The 20,550-nt window shown below is 38.3% G+C and overlaps 1 protein-coding gene across 1 annotated transcript; it reads left to right on the top strand.

Moving 5' to 3' along the window:
* The first annotated feature begins 7,289 nt into the window (after window positions 1-7,289).
* On the top strand, window positions 7,290-17,579 carry LOC148730110 (uncharacterized). Its single transcript, XM_088761757.1, has 11 exons — window positions 7,290-7,866; window positions 9,637-9,752; window positions 10,632-10,776; window positions 11,237-11,300; window positions 11,391-11,424; window positions 11,847-11,947; window positions 12,667-12,728; window positions 12,841-12,892; window positions 13,499-13,590; window positions 14,001-14,112; window positions 17,328-17,579. Exons 1-11 carry the CDS (start codon window positions 7,373-7,375, stop codon window positions 17,394-17,396), a joined length of 1,341 nt encoding a protein of 446 aa, XP_088617883.1. The 5' UTR covers window positions 7,290-7,372; the 3' UTR covers window positions 17,397-17,579.
* The last annotated feature ends 2,971 nt before the right edge of the window (window positions 17,580-20,550 follow it).

Below are 20,550 nucleotides of genomic sequence, written 5' to 3'. Positions count from 1 at the left end.
TGTATAATCAGTAGGCCTGTTTATACAGGCGCTGATATTAAGTAGTGTTCCAAAGCAGTTCTCTCGACAGTTCCAGGAAAACTGCTTCCTAAATCCTTAGAAGAATTGCTTTTGCTTCAGCACAAAAGCCTTTCCATCAGAGTTGAAATCAGTTGTTCCAGATTCCTTAAAACTTTAGTGGAAAAGAGGCTTGGGGCGAATTTTCAATGAGCATATGAACTATTGGAGCCGAGGTATAAGGTTCGTTGATGAAAAGTTCGGCGCTCTTAACCATGTAGAGATCACTTAATCCTTTCATTCCCAAGATCTCATTAGCAATTCTCTTTACTCTCTGCTGCACAATTCTTTCGATGTCAGTTGGGAGAATTTGATATTGGATCAAATAATAGTCCTCTAAATGACTATAACGTGTCTGCTTGGTAGTGTATTGGTATGGTAGGGAGAAGTTCTGTCTTGATCACTCGTGGGAGTTAAATAATTAAGAAACCCTTTACTCTAACTGACAAGGACAGAAACATAAAAAGAAAACATAAAATTTTTACCTTAAATATCCACGAAAAGTGAGACCGCAAAATACAACCAGGTGATCAGCATATACCACTGGTGAAATAAAAAACCAGCGAGGTTGTACGCTTGACAAGAAATTCCTAGAAAGAAATGACCCAGGGTTTTAGATTTCGGGTCAAGATTTCTTACTTTTACAATGTTATGAGGAATAAACAACAGTGCACACGAGTGACTGACTGTAGGAAATTGTCAGCGACCAACCCCTGACAAGGGGTCGGGCATTGAGCATGAAGCATTGAGTCCTTAATCTGGTTTTAAACTTTTAATTGTCTTATTGACACTTCTCTAAAGCACTGAACACTACGTAGTTTAACAGTGCAAGATAGCCCTATATTTTTACCAATGAAATTACTGGAACTACCATTTGACTCAATGACGTCACAATATCGATATCGAAGAAAAACGTCCAATACCTTACACGGTAACGTATCGATTCGGAAAATCCGTATCGGCCTATCCTAAGTGCCGTGTATTGAGGCGAAACAACTAAGACGCAAAGCAAGCCAGTGAAGTGATATGGTAGCTCGAACGATAAATTAAACATTTTAAAAACTATTTGCAACTTACAAATAACGCAACACAAGTTGAGAGGTCAAAAAAATATTTTCTAGGTGGAAGTAATTTCCGAAGACCAACCGACCTGTAAAAATAACTAGTATGCTATCATAAAAAACATTCTTGCTTAGGTTCAATCAAAGTGTCTAAATTCACATAAAGTTAGTTTAATCAAAGTGTCCAAAATTCACATAAATAATGAGTTTAACAAAATGTCTAAATTCACATAATAACGAAGTTTAGAAAGAATCTCAATATTTCGCTTGATCTTAAAGCAATATAGCTTACTTGACTTTTCCATGATAAATGAGAATCAATTACAATACCTAGGTATTTTATTGAAGACTCTTGGTTTAAGTTCATTCCATTTAAAGACGGAGGTTGACATGAAAGGGTAACTTTGTTTGTGGAGGGTGAAAGGTGATAAAATTTGACTTGTCAATATTAAGTGAAAGTTTGTTAGCACTTAACCAAGTATGAATATTTACTAGTTCATTATTTACTATGGATTCAAGGATCTTAAGATAGTTATGTTTATAAAATAGATTGGTATCATCTGCAAATACAAGAAAATCTAGAATTTCAGAGCAGTTACTAAAATCATTGATATAGATAAGAAATAGTGAGGGTCGCAGAACTGAACCTTGAGGAACACCACAAGAGACAGATTGCAGTTCAGACTTAGTTTGCCCCAAGGAAACATATTGATATCTGTTGGCAAGATGAGAGATGAACCAGTCTTTTGTTACTCCACGAATGCCATATAGTAGTCTAGTTTTTCAATCAAGATATTATGATTTATAGTATCAAAGGCTTTTACCGAAATCCAAGAATATACCACAAGAAAATTCCTGGCAGTCAATTGCATGACAAATCAGTGATACTTACATAATAGCATGATCAGTTGAGTGATTTGCTCAGAAGCCAAACTGCTCGCAATAAATTAATTTATTCTTGTCCAAGAAATCTAATATTCTCTTGTGCATTTGCTTTTCTAGCAGTTTATTGAATATTGAGAGAGTAGAAATGGGATGATAATTATTTAAACTTGCTTGCTCACCCTTTTTGAAAACAGGGGTAACTTTAGCTATTTTACATAGATCTGAGACAATTCCAGTGGAAAAGGAGACATTAAATATAATTTCTAGAGGTGTAGATATAACTTGTTTGGTAATTTTTAAAATGGCAACTGGTATGCTGTAAGGTCCTGTAAACTTATTGACATTTAGCCTAGTAATTTCATTTTCAATTTTAACTGTTGGTGTGGGAAACAGAAAGAAACTGTCATTGGGTGGAACTGCAAGATACTGAAGAGGCGATTTGTTTACAGTAGGAATCTTCTTTGTCAGATTACGTCCAATATTAGCAAAAAAACTGTTAAAAGCATCTGTCAATTAGACTTTGAAGCATTAATTTCAACATCTTCAACAAGTAATTTAGTGGGAGTAGAGCCAGATCTGGATTTAAGATTAATAAGTTGTCTTATCCCCTTCCAGACTTTCTTAGAATCAGTCATATTAGTATAGAAATAGTAATTATAATAATAGTTTTTAGATACCTTTCATAGGTGATTAATTTTATTTCTCAGTATAGAGTTTGAATTTAGTGTGATAATAAGCAGACTTATAAATAGTTGAAATGTATCTTTTAAAAAGTTTGTTTTTTATATTGATTGAGACCCTTTAAAAGCGTCTAAAGCAGGGGTTATCCATGGCTTAGATTTCATTGTCAATTCACGTTTAGAGAGTTGTATAAGAGGGAAATGAACATCAACTATATCAGAGATGCTGGTGTAGAAAGAATTAAATATATCATCAGGATCGGGATTAGCACTCAGGCATGCAGCACACCTTCTCAATCAACTGAATGGATGTCTTGAATTATAGCAGATTTATCAAAATTAGAATAATCTCTTTTGTAGGTCTTAACCTTGTTAGGCAAAGAGGTTAATTTTTGGATAATAAGGAAACTAGGTAAATGATCAGTAAGATCATAAATAATATTCCCACTTAAGGCGAGGTGTTTCCAAGAATTAAAGAAAGTGTTGTCAATTAAAGTTTGGGGTGGTCAATGATTCGAGTAGGTTGTGAAATATGTGGTTGATATTTAAAGGACGCCAAAGTATTTAAGAACTTATCTGTATTAGAGGGAGAATCTAGTCTAAGCAGGTCAAGATTAAAGTCTCCTAAGATGATGCAGAATTTATTTTCCCTATCAATCTTTTCAATAGTAGAGTTAAGAAAATCCATAAAGTTTTGCATGTTACCATGTGGATGCCGGTAAATCACACCACATTAGCATGTTACATGGAGATCCATTTTGCATTTCTACCCAAAGTGTCTCAAAATCATTAGTTGAAAATGTAAGATCAGGTCTGGTTGTGAATAATTGATCCTTCTTAAAATAAGCCAACTCCTCCAGCATTTGAAAGACTGGGTAACTGAAAGCAAACTGAATATCCTGGTATTTCCATATCGGATAAAAAACTTTGCTCAACTTTAAGCTTATAATCTCTGTGAGACCCACAATTGAAAAAGGCAAATATAAATCAGAAAGCAAATGTTTTAAATTGTCAAGCTATAGAGTAATTTACTAAGATGACAATTCAAATTTCTAAAAACGCTTAAAGAGAAGAAAAGTTTGTAAGAGCAATTTAACTCGTCACATATAATACAGTGGTTCAATGTTCCTTTCTTCGATTTCTGCATCACTGACCCTATCAAGCCCATAATCAGCGATGGATAATCTGTGACGAATGTTTTGAGAACCAACAGATATAATAGTCGGCCTCAAACTACATGAATCGTTTTTGAATCCGATTTATCATATTTGATAATTATGTATCAGGCGGTAATTTGATATTTCTTTTTATAAATTTGCACTGGTGAGATCTTGTTTACAATTTCTTTGCTCGAATCATCATAGCATGTAACTTACATCAGTAATGATGAATCAATTAAATAACCGCGTGATTTCATACACATATGTCTACCTACTGTTCCAGTTACCAATCTGCAGTAGAGCTGTGGTAATTCGAGCTCCCAAAAGAAACGAAAAAACGGTTCAAGCTAGAGGAGGTCCGAGTTATCTTTACTCGTGTTGAAATTCCAATCATTCTTTTCATAATTTATGAAGAATCATGAATTCGAAAATACGATTCGATCGTGCTCAATTTTCGTACATTAAGTTTGTTGAATAGGAACGTTCAAACTAGATAGTTCATCAAGGTGTGTCCCGTTCACATACAAGTTACTACTTTCATAAAAAGCGCGATTACAGGATGGGCCGTGTCAATCAGCTATGATCTGACACTTTGACGTTTATCGAACGACGTTATCAGGGTAAATTTGAGCCAAGGAAAAGTAAAATTTGTTGCGTTAACTGACTTCAAATCCAAGGGAAGTCGGATCCTGTTCGAGTTAACAATAGTGGGGTTCTACCGTGTTGAGGAAGCAATACATAGTTTTTCGACTGAATCGAAAAATGGAATCTACTATATATTTGCAACGCAGTCAGTTGCAACGAGAGAACAGTTAGCATATTTGATTAAAAGCGAAACAACTCGAATTCTACTTTTCTCCAGTCTATTTTTAAGGAAAAATCAGCTTTTGCCCTTTAAATTGACAAAGAACGAGATATGGGATTTTTTGAAAGGATGAATGTGTCAGTTTTAATATTCGAAGTTTGAACAGACAAACATAAAGGACCACTTTTAAACAATGGAAAGTATTTTTCCAAAAGCGTCCTAGCGTTCTTTCGTTTTTTTTTGAGACCTTATAAAAATTAATGGAACTTACCGCTTTAGAAGTTTAGGACCCTGACGAATCGAGCTTCCAAATTCTCAGTAAACAGAAGAAAAGTTGTCAAGTTCCGCAATCTTCGGCAGAAACGCGAAGATTAACCTAACGTTATCCAAATCAGCGAGGCGTGTTCATCTCGTGATGTCCATTACAATGCCTCTATTTTTAAAACATTAAGCAATTATCAGATAATAGATCGCTTTCACTCACGTGATTGCCAACTATTCCAAATTATTGGAACAAAAGAGAAATTTATATCAGAAAGAGTTCAAATCCCAAAGTGGGGACTCGGTCCACCAAGTGGGATTTAGTGGTAGGACATTTCAGTTCTGCAGATATCGTACGTGAGTATGTTTGGGTAGTGTTGATCTTGTACCCAGGTCCTTCCTTGTAACTGTAACATGAAAGGTGTTGGGAACGATACTATCTTAATGCTCGTAACAGACCTTTCATGGCTGAGCGGTTGCAGTCACACGGTAGGATCTAAATAATTTATGGACACAGCCGGAGCAAGACAAAGACAGATCTAATAATGTTAAAAAATCGAGCCAGGGTGGTGGCGCCTGTAGTTGTGTGTTAGTTTTAGTCTGCTAAACCAGAACAAAAGCACCTGTCCAATAATTCCAATTTTCTTTCTTGCCTACTTAAGATGTCCTTTACATTACAAAGGCTTTGTAAATGATCACTTAAGCATGTTGTAGGGCGCGAAATATCTGGGTGAATCAAAATTACAGAAAAATTTTTCCTTTTTCTAAATGGGCTAAGTTTACCTAAAGCTAGGTGAATAAAATGTATCATATCTTCAAAAAGGCTTATAAAGCTGGATTAAACAGACGCAGAAGAACACATGAGCAACAAAACTGGTTGGAAAAATTGATCGATAATAAAAATAGCGGACTTTGCACGCTGAACTGTACAGATAACAGAAAATAGTGGATTGGTCACAGTCAACTAAACCAGAACAAAAGCCCACTTGATTCAACTTCTATACCTTTAAAGATGCGCATTGTTCTTACACTGCTAACACAACTATAAATCGATAATAAACGCACTTATCAATAAAAATGGCGGACTGTGCACAGAATAAATGATTGTTGATTAGTTGTTATCTGCAAAACTTGAACATAAGCACGACCATATTCAAATACTTTACTTTTCATGCAAACGTTTTTGTCAAAAAATTTCTAAAAGTCCGACAAAAGAGGCCTGCTCAGTCTTCACCTCGACTTTGGCAAGAAAATACCCCGCGTTTGATCTTTTAGTGGTACAGTTATTCTATACAAAAGATGAACGGCTTCGTCTTTGCCTTGGTTCTTCTTGTTAGCGTTTCTTCGGCCGCCAGTGCCATTTCTGCATGCAACTGAAACATAACTAATCGGGTTCACTCCAGCTAGCAGCGGACTGGCAAATGAAGAGGTACAAGTAGTGTAGGAGACGTTGGCCGACCTAAATTTTAGTGTTCTCAGAGCCTTCGCCCGGTTTGTTGACGGCAAGCACGCGCTTTTTTCCTCCTGATCTCCATCTGCAGGTCGAAGCAAGCGTTTAGCCCTTGGCCTCGATTGAAATGCGTCTTGTATTTCATTTTGATTATTGATGTAATTTACTGTTTCTTATATATTCTGTAGTAAACTCTTGAAGTAGTGCGAATAAAGAGTTTCTGTTCAGCTTTTAGCTTCTACTTTCTCAGTTGCTCGCTGAAACTTTAACAATCGCTCAAACAATCTAGCGTTCGTGTCGTTGGCGTAGCAGTTGACGTCTATGTTAAGCGTAGATTCTATAATTTCAACGAAATTGTGAGAAGTTTTTCCAAAAATATATACTCTTTCTTTACCAGGGCACAACGATGAACATGTGAAACATTTTGAGCTCTCATTGACAAATTTCTTCAGTGTTTCTCCCGACATGATAGCTAGATCATCTGCCACATCCACATTTTCGCGTGAAACCTTCCGTCATTCAGATTTTCTGGTATGTGATTGGTCTGTTCAATAGACCGCGAACAAACCGCAAGGACAATGAGAAAGGAATGTAGTTCGGATGTCAGCAACCGTTCTTTTGGGGGAGCGTTGCGTGACATCCAAAGAAACGGCTGCGAGGGAGACTTTCTGGATTCCGAAGCATCTAAATTTCATTACCAGCTCAAAACTTAGTATGCTGATCGGCGTGGCTCTCGTGTTTCGATCCGGCGAGGAATGTGAGTGCGAGTGAGGTCCGCGCAAAGGCAAAACATCACTTTCATTTCCATTCCTCATTCCCCATTTCCTATTCTCGTTCCTGATTTTACCTGCGAGAATTTTTATCCGAGCTTGTCCGATCTTGCCCGATTGATTTCCGACATTCGTGTCGTAGTTGTGTGTTTATCAAAATCGCCCCTTGCAGTTCTCCAAGAACACTGCTAGAATCTTGAACTGTTATTAGAGGCTTTTGCACGCTGAAATCAGTGTAGAAAAATGCTTTGTTTGCAGAAAGTCGAAGGGAAATCCTATGATCCATCTCTGCAACCGAAAAAAATTTTGCTAAAACCGACTGTCACTCGTCTCGGACGCAGTCGTGAAAACTCGGATGTTGTTATGGACAGTGCCATGTGTCCTTTAATGATTAGTCGTGTTCACGCTGAAATTCATTTCAACGATGGAAGGTTCAGGATTAATTGTCAAGGACTGAACGGGCTGCTAGTAAACAAAACAAAGCGTGGTTCTGCTGTCCTTTGCGATGGTGATGTAGTTGTCTTCGGAGGTGCAGGAGCTAAAACGAAAGAAGGACAGAGTTTGTCAGCTTACGATTCGGAACTTGTTTATGTTTTTAGTGAGGTCTGCCAAAATAATTCTGAAGAAGTGGGCTCCTTTGGAGAAGGAACTAGCGCTAGGAGTGTGCGAAGGCGAAGCAAACGGAAAAAGCCTGTATCACCAAGTGAACTACAGAGGTATGGATACATAACAGAGAGGTAGGGGTACTTTGAAAAGTGTTAGCAGGGCTACTGGACCCAAGGGAAGGAGTGCGAACTAGAAAGAGAGGTGAAAAATTTTAAAGGGGGGGCTGTCTGCTTTTAGAGCCTAGAAATATGCTAGAATAATGAATTCTTATAAGAAGTCATATGGAAATAAGGGGAGAAGAATTCATGTACTATAAGAAGGGTACCTGTTTACAAGTTGCCCACAGAGAGGCAATTTTGTTGTGTTTGAGGACATGACACATTGTGCTCTCACAGTTCCTCTCCCCACCCAAGAGTGTGAATGGCTAACAGACAAAGCTGTCAGGGGAACTTGATGAACTACTGAGGGGGGAGGGGAAAGGAACTGAATTGCAATGGAGCATCTTCTTAAAGAAAGTAGCAGCTATACTGTGTTTTCTCTTTTATGTTGAGCATGACAGGTGAAATAAAGTTCCAAACCTGAGGAGTATTCTTCCACCTGTTGAATTTTCAAGAATTTCAAGCAATTTTATAGGAAATTAATTTATTACTTTTCTAGGGAATTCTACATTAAATTGCACTAAAAAAAGCCGACGCCATATTGGGTGTAATGGACGGAGGTCTTCTAACATAGTCTTACACTCCATTGGTGCTCTGAACACAATAGGGTTGGATAAGAATATTACTAGGAACCAAGCCAGTCTTTCTATCTATCAACTTTTCTTTAATTACGTGCTTGATTCAGCTAAAAACTGAAAAGATAATTATAAAGAAAGGGATATTACTACAGTTAATAATATGAAACAGGGGGCGTATCACAATACTAGAAAATTACTAAATATTTCAAATCACTAGTGATACCGGCAATAATATCAAACCCAAATGTAACTTAATCGACAAGCATGCACAATAATCTACAAATTATACCTCTTTCTCCAATCTTAACTCTTATTCTTTAAGTCTTTTATCCTTTGCTCCTTTCGTTCTGATCGGATGTGGTTATGGAAAAGGCCAATTTGATCTGAGTAGCTAATGTTCCTTGCGTGACAACGGAAGTTACGTAAACACTCTTAACTATTACGTGTTTCTCAGTTACATTGGGTTTCAAGTGCAATTGAAGGCAGAATTCATGAGTGACGAGATGGAATTTCCTTGAATCGCATAATTGACTGCACTACTTACAGTTGTTATGTATACATAGGTGTGAAACAAGTAAAAGGTTGAGTTGTGTTTTAATAATTTTCAGTTCTTCTCATGTAAAGAAGGCAAAAGGCAGCATAGAAGGCAAGCAGGTCAATTCTTGACTTTTTATAATTAAAAGGCATCATTTTTAAATACAAAATAATGATACTGTAAAATCTTAATTTTTAATTTATAGCAGATATTTAATAAATTACAAATCATAAGGAGGAAGTTCAGTTTTATACTCCAGAAAAGTACATGTTACTATCTCAATATTGAAATTTAAGACATTTGAAATTATGATGCTACCTGTCGCGGTATTGAAATAGGAAGACTAATCTAGCCTTCTGAAAATTTTCTCTCAGTGTTGTTTAAATGCTATGATCATAGATGCCAGTTAAGTGTTGTTCAGGACAGTAATGTGTTGTTCAGTTAAGTCTGGATACTGTTTTTGTCATCTTTTGGCAATCAATGTTAACAGTGAGGGAAACAGCTGTTTTTGCTTTTTTTTGGAAGCACATTTGAAACCTTTATGGTAGAGATATGTGGTTTGAGGAGCATTCTTCTCCTTTAAAAGAGATAAATTGTACATTTATTAATTAAAATTATTTATTCTTTAAGGTATCTGTTTATACTGCACAGTGTTTTTGGTGACTATCATGATCATTGCTATATTTTTCAGGTTTTGGAAGGTGATCAAAAGGCTGATCCACAGGAAGAAGTTAAAATGGACAAAGGTACATTGCACTCCAAGAGGTGAATTAAACACAACTTCATGATGTATGATGCAACTCTCCTCAGAAGGCATTCTGTATAATGAAGGAATATGTGGAAAAAAGCCCTTAGTGTCATTTATGGTAAAAAAAGGTAGATTAAGTCTGTACTGGAGCCAAGTGGCCCACCCAGTGGGAGATTATCGTGGTTTCCTTAGCATGACGCAACTAGGAGTATCACTACTCCCCCCTGGATGGGATGCTAGTCCAGTGCAAAGTTATCCTCCAGCATTTCATCACACTTCCCTGTTAACTCTTCAGTACTCAGTCATTCTCCTCTCAGTTCTGATAGAAAGCTATATTCTCCATTAAAATTGATACCTCAGTGTTTCTCAAATTGAACACAGGGAGAAATGGTTATGGCATTTTATTACACGACTCGGGCAGTCAGAGGGCCAATAACTAAATACGGCCAATCAAAATGCTCTAGTTGCCGGTCAATATTCTCTCAGTATTGGACTGGGCACTGTCCTGAATGGTCCGGAATGATACTGCACTTGTGTCCCTCTGAACTTCAGTTGTATAATAAATCTCTTATTAACCAAGCTTGCTTGGGACCGTACTGGAAGAATATCGGCCCTCTGTCTTTTTTGTACGGACCTCACTGTGCTCGGTCGGTACTGTCAAGACCTCGGGCCGATATTCTCCCAGTATGGCCCTCGCGCTTGATTATAAGATATATATATTAGTAGTTGTTTAAGCCAGGGCTCATGTTAAATTCTCCCCTCAGTTCTGATAGAATGCTATATTCTCCATCCAAATTGCCAAGTATTCCTCTAAAATAACACACAGGGAGAATTGTTTATGGCATTAACAGGGCTCATGTTAAATTTCCCTTTTAAGTGGTAGATGACAGCAGATCAAAGAAGTGCCTGAAAGCTTTAAATGAGGAGTTACTTTGCTGTATCTGTCGTGAACTCATGGTATTGGCACACACTTTGCCTTGCTCATACACATTCTGTTTTGGTTGTATCAGGGACTGGCTTTGGTAAGACATGTTAAAGAACATTTTTGGTTTCAGTTCAAAATTCATCTCAACCCTTTATCCCCAAGAGTGACTAACATCTATTTTCTCCATACAATATCATCCCTGTATCACACATAAATGTCAGGAGAATTAGGAAAATGATCACAAACAAAAGATATAAGCTCTTCAATGTTGAACAAATTCTCCTTATCAGCACCTTAGGTAATGTATTGAGAACAGTATCTATGGAGAATATGCACTGATGTTAGGGTTAAGAGTCATTCATAAAAACTGAATTGTTTACTTGTTTTCTGTGAGGAAAAGAACCAAGGCACAGTTTTTGTGTTCTCTTCAGTTGCAAAGGCATGATGTGTGAACTGCCCAGTTCAGTGCTTTAATTGAGGTGCTAACCAATCACATTTTAGAATTTTGTTTAGGGACCATAAATTGTTGAAGTTATTTTTCCTGTTTCTAATGTTAGTCATTCAAAAGACTGTCCAAACTGTAGAGCAAAGGCTCAACTCAAGTCTGCTGTACCAGTGAAGGTGAGGTAACAGTTAAAGAGGTGTAGATTAGACCCCTAAGGTTATTTTTGATGGAACACCAACTTCTCTCTCTTTTTATTTTTTTGTCAGGTAATACATGACAATTTGGAAGGAGAACCTTGTAGTCTGTCATAAGTCAGTCAGGCCTTTTTTTCTCTCAACAGTTTTGCTTGCCCAACTAGTGAAAGTCTAAGTGAATTGTACTTGTATCCTATAAGACATTCTCATTAAGTGAAAGTCTAAGGGAATTGTACTCGTATCCTATTAGACATTCTCACGGTCAGCCTTAATGTTTTGACAAAGTGTGACATCCCGGAATAGGGGTGCAGTTTTTAAACTACTGTTTCTGATCTTTATGCTCATCTGTCAAGACTACTCTGTTTGTGCATGGTCTTAGGGATTCTATGTGAGTTCAATATGCTGAGCTGCACTTAAATCTTATTCACATGTATACAAACAGTTTTTTTTTCTATTTCTGTGACCTTTCCACTACTTTGCTGACCAGAAACAAGAGTTTAGTTGTTATGAAAATGGGTAATTGTTGAGCTTTCTGTTTGACCCTCCAGGTGCTAGACAATACTATAAACAAAGGAGCAGAAGAAGTTCTTTCTCCAGAGGAACTGGGAGAGAGGCATCTAAAAATTCAGGTAAGCAGTATGTTATTTGAAACAAAAATCTTCAACTTTTGCTGTCCAGGTTAAGTTTTGTATTTGATCTCTGACAAATTCTGGTGTAATGAAACATGTCTTTCTTGTAGCATTTTTCTTCTCTTTCAAACAAAAGTAAAGCAAATACACTTGTAAACAATTATTCACCTTAGTGGAATAGAGCAATGGTGGGTCCCTGGTGAAAATCTTTGGAGGATATTTAAGGATCAGTAAAGATCTTCATGAGGACCTTTGAGGTTCTCTTGTGTTTCTTCATGAATATCCCTGAGAATTCTTTGAGGATCTTCACAATGCTTGTTTAAAGATCCGCAAGGATCTTGCATTTTCTTGCCAAAATTTTCAAAGATCTGGCAATTTCTTGCCAAGGTCTTCGAGGATCTTGCATTTTCTTGCCAAGATCTTCAAGGATCTTTCATTTTCTTGTCAAGATCTTTGAGGTTCTTCTATGAATCTTCAAAGATCTCCAAGAAGTCTTGTCAAGAATTTCAAAGATCCTTTAAAGATGTTGGCATGAAAATAAAAGATCCTTGAAGATCTTTACAAGAAAACAGAAGATTCTTAAAGATTTTGGCAAGAAAGTGAAAGATCCTTGGAGATATTAGCAAGAAAATAAAAGATCTTCAAAGATCTTGGCAAGAAAATCAAAGGAAAAAATTAACCAGTAGTACTTTTTCATGTTATTTCACTTTCCTTTATAGGAGATGAGCAAAGAAGCAAAAAAGAAAACTCCAAAGAAAGTTGTGCCTGCTTCATCAACCAGGTCAGGGCTGGTTCAGTTGTGTTTTTTTCGTAAAGGCAACTTTTTGTCTAAACGTAAGATAAATCATAAATAACTTCATTTAAAATTTGCTTTGATTCTTTTTTCAATTTAGTGATAGTGAATCTGATCAAGGAGGTAGTGACAATGAGAATTATTCAGAAGAGGTACTGTTGATTCAAGTTGTTTTTGTCATCCTGTATTTGGACTATTTGGTAATCTTACACAACTGTCAAAGTCCATCCTTCATATCTCCTCTCAGCCCCAGTCTGTACAAGTCGTTAGACCAAGAGGGACTGTGACTGGATCTAGGGAAAGGGCCGAAATATCTCAGCAAGGGTATTCAGAGCTAAACGTTACTAGAATTGTTACGTAGGCTGCCTGCTGTTTAGAAGAGACAGAAAGTCTTTTTGTACGCTAAGTTCTTTCTTTTGTCACACTGAAAACATAACTTGCTGCATAGTTAATGATTTAGGGTACTGTGCGTTTTCTGAAGTGAAAATATGATTAGTTACGCGCATTTTGCCAGGAAATTGTTTGATCGTGTGGTCTGATTATCCCGGGGGGTGAAGTCCAGATAAAGACTGTTGTAGTTGGTAATGACTGACGTTTCCACGATCTGAGCGTAAGTCGTAGTGAGCGTTGAATGGCTTTGATGCTGACTTCCGCTACCAACAATAGTCATTTGCATGACCATCAGACTACACGATCATATTTTTATTTTGAAAATCAGAATATGTATGATTTAATTGTTTTTCACTTCTTTGTTCAAGGAGTCTGACTACTTTGATTATTCTTACGGTGTCGAGCATGCGCGTAGTGGTCGAGCACAATGCAGAACTTGCGGCAGCCTCATTCCAAACAGGTAATTTGTTGTTCCTAAGAATACGTACCAGCCCCCCCCCCTTCCCCTCCCCCACCCGCCTGGTCCATTACACGAGGGTCTCAATGGCGGCTTTTATGGCTTATGGTTAAAATTTTCGCAAATTTACGGCTGACACCAGCAATTGTTTTTACGGTTAACTTTTCTTTCCCCTAACGATTAAAACTTGTCAATTTGTACGCCAGACAGCTGACGTTTTAGGCCATTTAACGGCTATCAGTTTACCCTATTGAGGTCCTTTCGCGCCCAAAAGCCGAAAGCTAACAGTGGAAGGACATTTATTTAATGAAAACATCCTCTTACAGAGAATACTTATGGCCCACTGCTTGCGTAAGACCGCGGTTTGGGTTGGACCTCGTGTAAATAACTGGCCCTATGTGTTTTAATCACAGGTCTCTAAGGTGGGTTGTTTCGTTCACCGATCATGGATATCGTCAGTACAGGCAGAAGCATTACCACCATTTGGAGTGTTATTTACCTCCTGACCATGTGACATTTGAGAGGGTAAGTTGATAAGTTTGGTGAGGCGCATCGGAAAAGTACTATATTCTTAATACACTCACGTGAGACATTCAATGTGGAAAGGTTATTTAGAATGAGTCGGTCAGTCTTGCAATATACACATCCTGACACAATCTCAACTTGTGTTCAGTGAAGCTAAGGGTTCTACGAAAAGAACCTTTGCTACGCCAGATACGAAAAACCACTAAAAAATCCACTTTTTAGATGTGCCCAAAAAATATGTGGAAACGTATTCCTCATTCAACGCAGCAGCACAATGCCCCGAGGAAAGGGCAAACTAACCTCGTTACACCACTTTTCACCCAAAAACATTCAAGGATTTAAATGATATTTAACAGGGAGGTCGAAAACGAAAATTACAACAAATACAAAATAATATGGCGGTCAAACGTGGGACTGACCGACCGAGATAGAATTAATTTTCCCGCGAAATGCTTAAACAATCCGTAACTTCCACGATGCCACGAAAACTTCTTCAACGTGCCATCAGAATAAAAGTTTCAGACTAATTCGTGCCCATGCCACTCAAACGTCAGATCCTACATTTCTCGGGCACCTCATTCCCAGAGTTCCGTGCGGCGCGCTTAAATCGATTTTTTTCACGCTCGAAACGTCAGCTTCGAGATCTGTTTTATGGTGGCCAGCTTCCATTATCAACTCAGGTGATAAATCCAAATTATACTTACGGCTATGTTAGCCCAACGGATAGTGCGCTGGACTGTTATGCGGGAGGTCGAGGGTTCGAGTCCCGGCTGGTCCAACACTCGAGGTCTTAAGTTTTGGTGGTTTTCATCTTTCGAGTGACAAGCGACTAAATACAGGAATGGCTCCGACCTGCAATTGGATGATGAAAATAGTAAAATTTAATTAGTTACATCTTGACTCCTTGCTTTTGAGTATTGTTTAACCGTGTGTCTCGAAGCGGAAGAATGAAATATCATTGCGAGTGAAAACACCGATGTGTCAAACAAGAAATGGTTACTTACACAGCGAAGGGAAGGCAGAGCCTTTCTCGTTCAGCGAGGTCGTTCAGCGATATTCTGGCGATGACTAACTCATCCGCTTACTAGTTTCGCTGACTAACTCATTTGGTCGGTTCAGGCTGAGTTCAGGAGGACGAACAGATTGGAGCCATTCCTGTATCTCACCGCTGACAGGAATGGCTCGACTCATGCGTTTATTAATTTGTTTTTTGTTCTGGTAAAATAATTTACAAACTGAGATAAAATTGAAAGTATCTTTTATTAGGTTATTCTTAAGTTGAACATTACAATGCTTGTAAATGAAGCCTCCTTAAATTATTACAGGACCATGTAGTGTCTAAGTTTTAAATTAATGCTGCATCTGCATGTCACGTTTCGAGAATAACGCAATGTTATAAGCATCCAGAAAGTTGAAGTCGTGCCTGTAAAAAAACTGAGGTCACGCAACACTAGAAAGGTACCGCGTAAGGTTGCAAATGTGACATGCAGTTGCTGCAAGAAAAGAGTATGCATTTATTAACTGAGTGGGAGGGCCGGACAGTAAAATACCAACCGAGCGCAGCGAGCTCCTTGCGTCACGACTGAGAGCCATTTATTTTCCAGTACGGCCGAACTTACTCAATCAATAAGAATTTATTGTCACACTGTCTTTTTCTTTCTTTCTACTTTCGCGTCACTCAGGCCCTCACACGGGGATTTTCTTAGAATTGTTTCGATAAAAGCGCCCAGGTGGTCGTACTGGTCATATGATAGATCGACATTATTACAGAAAGTACATGGCCCTGTATTAATAAAAGAGGGCTTCAATTACAATCAGCGTGGAGGTTAAAATAGGAAGAGCGCTCTTTCAGTTTTTTATCTCAGCGTATAAATTACTTAACGTTCAACATGGGAAGAGCACTCGTTCAGATTTTATCTTAGTGTATAAATAATTTAGCCAAAACGAAAAAAAAAAAACTCCTCCAGCCGAGCATACTGTAAATTGAAAATATCGGTGGCAGCGTCATGTAACACTGCGTGATTTTCGAAACATGTATTTTAATTTTGACACTACGTAGCCCTGTATTAATTTTAGAGGGCTTCATTTGCAAGCACTGTAATGTTCAACTTAAGAAGAACCTAATAAAAAACACTTTTAAATTTATCTCAGTTTATAAATTATTTAGCCAAAACAAACCAAAAAAAAAAAAAACAAACACATGAGTCGGAGCCATTCCTGTCAGCGGTGAAATACAGGAATGGCTCCAGTCTCTGATCTTCGTCCTCCTGAACTGAGCCTGAACCAACTAAATGAATTTGTTCCGCGAAATTGGTCGGCAGATGAGGTAGTCATCGCCGGCATATCGCGGAACGACCTCGCTGAACAATGAAGGCTCTGCCTTCTCTTCGTTAGGTGAGTAACCATTTCGTGTTTGACACATCAGTGTTTTTACTCGCATTGATATTTCACTGTTCCGCTTCGAGACACACGGTTAAACAATACTCACAAGCAAGGAGTTAAGATGTAACTTATTAAATCTTACTATTTTTAACATCCAACTACAGGTCGGAGTCATTGCTGTATTTAATCGCTAGGTTTTGAGTGTTAAGCCGCCATGTTGGATTTGCTGCAGACTGGGAGAATTGGGACGAGAATGCGAGAATGTCGGAGTGGGTGGGGGGACGGGGAAAGAAAACCCTTCCCCTCCCCCTTTCCCAATTTTTCTCTCTCCCTCCCACTAGCGTAGTAAACTTTTTACCTCGTCCCAACTCTCCACTGTTTCTCTAATTCAAGACGGCGGCCTGAACAGCCGATGGGAATATCCACTCGCCCCGCCAAAATCCGCCTGCACTGCAGGCTATTAAAATAATTGAGAAGAATTTGCTACCTTTCAGTAACTTCAAGAAATGGTTAGATATTTTAGTCTTCTCGGATAGGGACGAATAAATGGAGGTCCCGTCTCCTGCAGGTTTGGGGTAGGAGACGTTAATTCCCCACACATGAGATTACAGTGTGATGGATGTCCTCCCCTGGAGTGGGATGGGTGAGATGTACAGGCCTCCATTTAAACCAGTTTCAAGCTGAATTGGGCTGGCCTGTCTAAATATCGTTAATACAAGTACAAATACAAATACAAATAATACAGTCAGCCACTAAGCTAAGGCTGTAGAATTACGCTCAGCCACCTCAGTTTCGCCATCATTTTAACAACATTCTTTCTTGATCTACTGTAGCTTTCTATCGCCAGTGACCTTTCAAGAGCTGACAGAAGACTTGTGACGGAAAGACTCAGAGAAAGATGAATCTGGCATAATGAAAAAGAGAATAATTTATTATTTTTGTATCGAAGTACGGTAAAACCTGCTCAGTTGTAAATATGGTAGATAAAGGTAATTGTTTAGCGTTCAGAGAAGTCTTTGTTGAGAGGAGGTCATAAGGACAATGACATTATTTAATGAAATAAATTTTTAACCACAAACTTCAAACTTTTGTAAGTTTATAAGCCCGCTAAAGAATTCGACTTTACTGCCAAGTCTCTCTCGAAGGACACTTCTGTAAGACACAAAAATGCGAAGATTTCCGCGCCGTCATGAAGGCATCCTTCTGTCACACCCCATGAGAACTTCGTCGTTAGGATAGCAAACGTCTCAGAACGTTGTTCACACTTTCCTGTGTATTGATTTTATGTTTTCTGATTTTTGTGCTGAGCATGACCACTTCCACTGCATGCTGCAAAAAATTATGAGAGAAAATTGAGAAAGTATGTTTGAACCCTAGATTCTCTACAAGAGCTTTCTTTTTTTTTTTCTCCTTCGATTTGAAGTTTCTGATACATGAAAAAATAGGCAGTGAATTTCTTCTAAAGGTAAAAGTTATAATATACGTTATGAAAATCTGGTAAGTAGTTGGTAAGACTTTAAACTATAAAAACTAATTCAGTGTCAACTTCTAGAACCTTGCTGCGTGAATTTATTCTGACCTCGTTCTCAAGTTTTAAGTCGCGAGGAGGGAATTAACACTTGTGAATCCCTCAATTCATTTACATCTTGGTGTTCCTCGTGGTCTGAATTGCTTCACTTCATTGAAAGACGTTAAACACTCGTAAATTAGTAATTTCTAACAGTCAAAGATCGCCTGGAGCACCTAAGAATTGTTTTTTTATTGAAGACTCGCCAAGGACTGATCATGATAGCTGGCCAAATCATTTTCTCGACGGACACAGGGTGAGGCTGGGAAGGAGTTTATAACTTGTAGTTTGTTGTTTTATCATAGCACGTACGCTTGTTAAGATGAAAGAATGCTACATTAACCGTAATAGATCTTCCCTGGAACACTTTTAAAGGGTAAACTTATCAATGTATTATATTGGCAAGCCGGAGGCAAGTAAATGTTTGGTGGAGAGGGAAATTTTCCTCTTGGCGGTGAATTGAAAGGAGTTGAGTCTTGGGGAGGACTCCTCTATGGATAGGCGTTAATGATATTTACGAAAACCTTTGCATGGCGTTAGGGTGACAACTTCAGTATTGTTCTTTTCTTTTTTTTTTTCGAGGATTTATAAATAACCTAACTGAACCGCTTTAAAAAAATGGGAAATGATATTTTCTCTTTGCCCTTTCAGGTAATAATAATAATAATAATAATAATAATAATAATAATAATAATAATAATAATAATAGGGTGGATGCACGCATTGTAAATCATATGTGCAAGAGAGTTGTGACGCTGGAAATGAGCTGCCCGTGGGTTAACAATCGGACAGGAAAGGATGAAGAGAAGACACTGAGGTACGGACCCCCTCGCTGGGAACTAAGGCAGCCGTTCCCAGGCTACGAGGTGAAGCAATATAACATCATTATGGATGCCCTCGAGGGGTGGTCACGGGAGCTGGATGTCATGATGCGCGAGCTGGTGGTAGGCAGAAGCACAGACGTACTGCGAAAGATGCAGAGGGCAGTGCTCTCGGGCACGCTGAATATTGCCCGGACTTTCAAGGTGGCAGTTTGACTCTCTGTTAGAAGGAGGACTGTAGACACAACGGACAAGCTTTTTAGGATTCGTTAATGTACATTTATTTTTTACTCCATGGCTCACAGGTTACGGTTTTCGCCCTGTGCTGCCTGATTAGAATGTAGCATTCAGTTGATTTCTCTGCGACATAACAATAATAATAATAGGGAGAAAGGAGGACGAGGACTACGAGCCATTGAGCAAGAGTATTGAGCAAGAGTATTGATTCTTTTGAAGCTGTATTATAATCTAGTTTTATTGTATTTATAGTCTTTGAATAGTTACATTGTTCGACTAGTTAGTTCTATTTTTAATCTCTATGGCTTAGAATGCATTACTTACTAACTTTAGTTTTGAGGGCCACTGGTTTATCAGCGCAAGCTGTTATGTATATACCCTCTAAAGTCGATTATTATTATTATTATTATTATTATTATTATTATTATTATTATTAGTATAGGCTGATCAAGATCACAACAGCAGTTAAACTCTATGAAAGTCCAGACCCCAAGATGAAATCTGTGCAACGGTTTGAAGAATGTGCTATAGTCAGGGATTCTCCTCTCATCACTGACGCGAAGAGGTTTGCAGAAGAACTGGATACAGCTCTGAACTTGAATGCCACTGAACCATCATGTAGCCCAACAGAAGAACCAGAGATAGCTACCCAAGATCTGCACATCAAGAAGCATATAAAGAAAGTGGTAAATGAGAAACTTGTCAAAAAAGTCGAAGATCAACAGTGGCAAGGAAGTCTTTAAAAGCAAGATGGCAAGATGATCAACTGAGCCATGAAAATTGTTTTGCATGGCTCAGTAAATGGCAATGTGCTCCTACCCACTGTATCGCAGGCATCATGGAACTGTACGAACAGCTCACACCAACATAGGTCTACATGGCCTAGAAGACTGGAAGAACGGACAAGAACGATGTCAAATGTAGAAAGTGTGGCGAAGGTCCTGAGAGCATGACACATGTACTTGCTGGATGTCCATCATTAGCTCAGTCCAAGTACTTAGAAAGGCACAATTTTGTTTTGAAAGTGTTCTTCTTTGAGATGCTCAAAGACCTAGAGCTCGCTGATAGTACTCCGCCATGGTTCTCAGATGTGAAGCCCAAACCTCTTTATAAATCACATGATGCTGAGGCATACTGGGATGTACCAGTATAGGCTGATCGTACATATGTACGATCTAATCGTGTGGATGCACGTTTCATCCACCACAAAAACAAGAAGGTACTTCTGGTGGAAATGAGCTGCCCTTGAATCAACCAAAGAGACAAAAAAGAAAAAGAAAAGACTAAGAAGTATGGAGCACTTAGACTTGAGCTGACAAAACAACACCCAGGATACAAGATCTCACAAGTAAACGTCATTATAGATGTACTTGGAGGATGGTCTAAAGCTCTGGAAACTGAAATGAAGGGCATCATTGCTACAAGATACAA

This window comes from Stylophora pistillata, chromosome 5, assembly GCF_964205215.1.
Source record: "Stylophora pistillata chromosome 5, jaStyPist1.2, whole genome shotgun sequence".
In the NCBI taxonomy this organism is placed as follows: Eukaryota; Metazoa; Cnidaria; class Anthozoa; order Scleractinia; family Pocilloporidae; genus Stylophora; species Stylophora pistillata.
This window is presented reverse-complemented; position numbering and strand designations above follow the sequence as displayed.